At 42.1% G+C, this 6000-nt stretch overlaps 1 protein-coding gene across 2 annotated transcripts in view; it reads right to left on the bottom strand.

The window, feature by feature from the left end:
- Nucleotides 1–4365: 4365 nt before the first annotated feature.
- CES2.3 (carboxylesterase 2-like protein 3) overlaps nucleotides 4366–6000 on the bottom strand; it is a 29870-nt gene continuing 28235 nt past the window's right edge. For both annotated transcript variants that reach the window (XM_056801845.1, XM_056801901.1), the window contains one exon: nucleotides 4366–5250. In XM_056801845.1, the coding sequence (XP_056657823.1) occupies nucleotides 5067–5250 (184 nt within the window). In that variant the 3' untranslated portion in view covers nucleotides 4366–5066. The remainder of the gene's footprint in view (nucleotides 5251–6000) is intronic.

Here is a 6000-nt window from a genome sequence, read left to right as displayed (position 1 = left end):
CCTCATTAAGTGAAACCCCACCTTGGCCAGCTTACCTTCAGATTGGCCTTTGTCATCGCTTGCCATTTCTCTAAGTACTTGCTTGCATCAGGTCCATACTTTGAAACCATATAACTTTTGGCCGTATTTCTTTGGGCTACTGACCGCCCCACCAAATTTTGGGACAACAGACAAGCTGTTACCCATGTCCAATGACTATGGACAAATTGACTAAGGATCCCTTAATTAAAGAGCGAGTTATTCCCAAACCAGAGATGCGAGTCCTACCTCCGAGAGAGCCGCTTACCTGGCCCTTGCTAACCGGACTCCTGACCCAACCCCAAACGGGTTGTGTGTGGTACCTCAAGTCTGGGGTCCTCGTTAGCTGGAGGGCTCAGGCCGCGGGGACTTCGGATCTCGCTGGGGCCTCCATTAATGTCAACTAGAAAAAACACAGAACTATTAAATAGTCAAAATCACTCTTTAATCAAGGGAAAAGGGGTTAGCGCTGCTACTACGACAACAGAGCTGATTTCCAAGACTGCACCGGAGTCAAGACGCTCTGGTCACCAGCCCCTGGGAGTGCCACCGACTCAGGATGGACTCTGAGGAACAAAAGAACTTAGGGAACCTATATACCACTCTAGATGACCTGGGGGCTTTAGGATTAGAGGGACAGTTGATTGACTTTACAATGGTAAGAAAGGAAAATGAAGAGTTCCGGACAGGAATAATAGTGAGGGGCTGGGGCCCTACAATGGACACAAAAGGGAAAGACTCAGCCTAGGGCTGGGTCACCTTGGTCATGGACTTTAGCCTAGGGGGAAGAAACCATTGGGACAAAAGGGATGTTTAATATTGGATGGGATTAGCTGTTCCCACCCAAACTACCAGGAAGTTCACTGTCTGGTGAAGAGGGACCTTCCCTCAGGGGGAAACTCTGTGACAAAGTCAAAACCTGGGGTTTCTATACTCCAATTAAATAAACTGGGGATCTCTAGATTTCCATGTTGACAAGCCCTATTCCCTTCTCTCCCCTTTCTCTCTCTCTCTCTCTCTCTCTCTCTCTCTCTGTCTCTCTCTCTCTCTCTCTAATACCTTTCTTCCTCCTGTTTGTAATTAAAAACTCCATAAAAGGTTGACTGCTGACTTGAGTTTTCATTTAGGAATTACATAGCTGAATTCCTTGGCAACCTAAATTAATATATATCAGTCTTTTAAAGTGATTTCCTTATCACAGGACTGAGGGTCTGTGTCTGAGTCTCTCAATTTGCCAAGAGATTCTGATGGTTGGCTTGTAGCGGTTGGAGTTGAAAAGAACTGATACTTTAAGGAGGTTAAAGAAGATTTTATTAAATAGAATAGTTTAGTTAGATAGAGAATTATTATTTAAGCTAGTAAGAATAGTTTAAGGATGTCTGCTTTGTAGAAATGAAGCCCCTACAAATAAAGCAAGTAGATTTGGGGGGTTTTATTTAGAGATTTTAGAAAAAGATTAAGAGATATCCTGTCCTATTCCTAACTTCTGGTTTTCCTATCTCCAATTTCCTCTCCCTACCTCTTCCCATAGAAGGAAATAAATAAGGGTTGTATTAAACTGCTTCTGGCCTTCCATCCACCACCTGCAAATAGTTAAACCCTCGACAGCTTTAGTTTATTATAGCAGCTGGGCATCACCATTTGGCTATCAATACTCAATGATAACATTGGATCATTTATAGTTATACAAGCTTTAGTTTAACAATACAAGCTTTAGCTTTTGACAATAACAGGTTGCTAGATTCCAAACTGACACAAACTTTGGGGTCTCCCAGATTTCAAGTTGACAGTGTTAAACACTATATTTATTCTCTATAAAATGTGTTTTTGGTTGTAGTTATTTTTGGTGGTTTTGGAGTGTCTAGAATGAATTAATTGGATTTACATTGATTCATATGGAAAAATTATCTTGGATTTTGCTGATTGTTTTCAGAGAAATTATCAAAGAAAACTGAGGTATCACTGTATCTGAGGTCAGATTTGTACCCAGGACCTCCCATATCCAGCCATGGCTCTCTATCCAGGGAGCCTCCTAGCTGCTTCATGATTGTTAACTCCTAACGTCTAGATGTACCAGAATCTTTCTAGGGGACTGAGGCACCCTCTGTTTCAGTGGTTCTGCCAGGGGCTAGATCTGAATGCCCTAAAACTTACCCACCATGCTACTATCTAACAGCCTTCCCGCTAGGGTAAATTTGGGGCCACATTGGGAAGGCAAAGGAAAAGAAAGGACCTTTCAATTCCTATCTTCCTCATTCTTAAAATGAAGGGGCTGGAACAGATGATTTCTAAGGTCCATCTGTTAAGGTTTTAGTGCCAAGTCACCAAAGAACATGAAGGAACTTTCTTGCCCTGGAATTGGCTACCAATTAGAGAACTAGTGATGGTGACTAGAAATGCAGCTAGAACTACATCTGGAAGGAAAGAAAAAAGGGACCCTTCCAAGAGATTGATATCACTGGATGGAAGAGTTCATGAAAGAAAGTACAATGTAAGAAAAGGCAGGGAGAGCCCAAATTATTTGTTTTATGTTACTTATTTTTGGAGGTGCCAAATTCTGAAGCCAAAGGGTTTTATATTTGATCCTAGAAGTAAGAGGGTACCACTAGAATTTATTACAGTTAAGGGTGACATTGTCACCCTATAGCAGAGGAAGGACTGGAGTGGAAAAAAACTGAAGCAAGGGAAACTAACTAACAGACTATTACAAAGGTCAAGATATGGTGGCCTAAATTCTACACCAATTGATGGAGAACCTATGGTATAGGGGCCAAAGATGACACACAGAGTGCTCTCTGTGGGCACATGCCACCCCATCACCCAGAGTTTATTACTAGAAAGGCAGGGGGACTTGGGCAGAGCTGCTCCCTTCCCCCTCTCCACCATGCCTGATGACATTTTTTCATATCCCCCACTCCTCTGCACAGCAGGCTATTCAGAACACTTATCAATTTCTGAGGTATAAATCCTCACACTGAAAATTTAACAACCAGCTCTGGTATAAATTGGTTATAGCACAGGAGAAAGGTGGGCAGCTCACAGGCATCAGAGCTGAAAGGGAGCAGAGAGCATGGGCCAATCCCTTCCCCCTCTTCACACTTGCTGAGGGCATTCCTCACTTCCACCTCTGCCCAGCAATGGGAACGCTCCTCCCTCCCCTGTCTGGGGTAAGGGGGGGGGGTAGGGGTGGCAGGGGACACCTGGTACTTGACTGGGGGGTCATGCATTACATGCTCTCTCAGGAGAGGGGGGGCAAGGCACCAAGGGGGGGAGGTGAAAGGGGGAGGGGAGTGAGATGGGGAAAGGACCTGGCACTCTGTCTCTAAAAGGTTCACCATTACTGCCCTACACCCTATAATCTATCACTTGTATCCTGCTTTATTTGTCTGAACCATAAATGAACTGTGTCTTATTTTCTTAAGCAGAATCTTCATAGTGACTAAAAGGTTTTAACTGCCCAGACCTGGATTTTTCTTAGTAAAGTGAATATTTTCCTTCAGATATCTCTGTATCCATAGATGTGCTATAACCAATTTATACCAGAGCTGGTTGTTAAATTTTCAGTGTGAGCATTTATACTTCAGAAATTGATAACCATTACAAACTTAGGTTTGGCTCTGTATAATTGAAAATCTGTTACCCTAAAAAAGAACTACATATCTTGAGAGCCCACTGACTTTCTGTCATTATATACTTCCTATAGACAGAGGATAAAGGGAGTGGGCTTTGAGGCTGCTCCTCTCTTATGTAGAATCAGCAGTGATGGTGGTGAGTGGGGATTTTTAAAATGGCAAACCGGCCATGGGCACGTGGTTTTTATTTTACGCCCTCTTTATTCTTTGATTTCTAATGATCATTTAATAAACCTCATAAAATATAATATTTTTATTAGAGATTATAATTTAAATTTTTACAGCTCATTATTTTGTTGATTTCTAGACTTAAGAAAGCAATAGGGAAAATGTGAATAAGAAAACTTTAAGATGTGTTTTCAGAGAGCTGGCTTTTAAATATTTACCAACACAACCCTGCCCTATCCAGTTAGTAAAATGTATTATTGTTGTGAAATATCTTGTTGGCCTAGACAATTACAGTACAGAAACTTTTTTTTTTTTGATAAAAGAAACTGTAGAAGAATCATCTTGAATTTGGGCTCAAATATAGCTTTCCATGCTACTCCTTTTTAAGTAATCACTTGAATTGGCTTCAAATCTGGCCTCAGATACTTCCTAGCTGTATGACCCTGGACAAGTCACTTAAGGTAAATTAACCCCAACTACCTAGCCTTTGTTGCTCTTGTGTCTTAGAACTTGATACTAAGACAGAAAGGGGAAAACATTTAATTGATTTGATTATCTTGAAGTTTTATTTTCAGGACCCACAATGCATCATGTTATCTCCTTACAAAAAAGTTGTATAGAAACTGTTTACTAATCAATAAAGTGCAAACAGATGGGTCCTCTTCTAAGTTGTCCCTAGAAGCAGCTCAAGGTACTGAAAAGAGCCTTAGATTTGGAGGTAGGGGATCTGGCTACTTAGTGTCTGCACCACCTTGGCCAAGACCTTTCCCTTCTCTGGGCCTCGGTGTTCACTCTTGTTCAATGATTTCTAATGTCCCTTCCATCTCGTAACCACTCAATCAAGAAGCAGTAATTTTTCATCTACTAACTGGCAGATTCATTCTGTGCCCTGAGGATACAAAGACAAAGAATGAAATCATTTCTTTATAATTGTCTGATTGAAGGAGGGATTTTGTCTTTAGTGATTCAGTGGACTGGTTGGTCTCCTCACAGTCTCAGTGTCCCAGGACTGGAAGGGCCCTTTCAAATGAGATAATCTTTGTAAAAGTGCTTACTTAGCACCGTGCCTGGTGCATAGTAGGCACCATAAAAATGCCTTTTCTTTCTTTATATTGGTTAAATTCTTCTCCAATAGCAGGAATGAAAATACTTGGCCCAAATGCATTCATTAGGCCTATGGAACTCCTCAAAGGAAATGCTTCTGTGTTATCCAAATGCAACGATTGCAAGAATGGTTAGGCTCAGGAATCACAACTCCATCCGGCCCTTTTGGAGCAGTGATTCCTTCATCTTCTGGGGTACGGTCTTGGTCCAGAACTCTAACTTATTCCCCTTCAGGCTCTTTCCCACAGACAACTGCAAATTCAGCTGCATATACTCTTCGTTCTGGCCATAGGCTGGCCATTGCAATAAGTCTGCACCATTTGGGTTCCTGCGAGAGACAACCAAATGTTTAGAAATGAAAGGTGCCAGTCTAGCAAGCCACCATTGGCTCAGTCTACTGCCAGCTGAGGAAGGGTCTCTGAGGTAGGGGTCAGCTGACAGTGGTAGCACCTATGAAGAGACTCACTAGTTCACCCATTCCAAAGCAGCTTGGTCTTCATATTTCATTGTTGTGCCTTTTTAATGCACTTGGTGGAAATTCCAAAGAATGAAAGGACTCCCTAGGTAATAAGTAGCCCAGTCAGGTTTTGAACTCAGATCAATAGACTCCAAAAGGCAGCTAGGGGGTACAGTAGATAGAGTGTCAGGCTAGGGAATTGGTAAGACTCATCTTCACGAGTTCAAATGTGCCCTCAAATTTTACTATCTGTATGTGACCCTGGACAAGTCACTTTACCCTTTTTGCCTCCATTTCCTCATCTATCAAATGAGATGGAGAAGGAAATGGTAAACTGCTCCAATATCTCTGCCAAAAAGATCCCAAATGGAGTCGCAAAGAGTCAGACAACTGAAAGATGATTACATAGTAACACTGGACTCCAAATCTAAGACTCCTGTCACTACCAATTGTACCCTATGGAAGAGTCAGGAAGGAAGAGAGAATTTCATGCATGCAAGACAGAGAGTAAAGGACCTCAGCTGTCAATCAAGAAAGAACATTCCAAGTGGAATGTTCCCAGGAAAGTCAGTTGGAGAATGAAGCCAGGCTGAAGGGGGAAGAAGCTCTGAACTGGACCCT

This window comes from Monodelphis domestica, chromosome 1 (genome assembly GCF_027887165.1).
Source record: "Monodelphis domestica isolate mMonDom1 chromosome 1, mMonDom1.pri, whole genome shotgun sequence".
Lineage (NCBI taxonomy): Eukaryota > Metazoa > Chordata > Mammalia > Didelphimorphia > Didelphidae > Monodelphis > Monodelphis domestica.
This window is presented reverse-complemented; position numbering and strand designations above follow the sequence as displayed.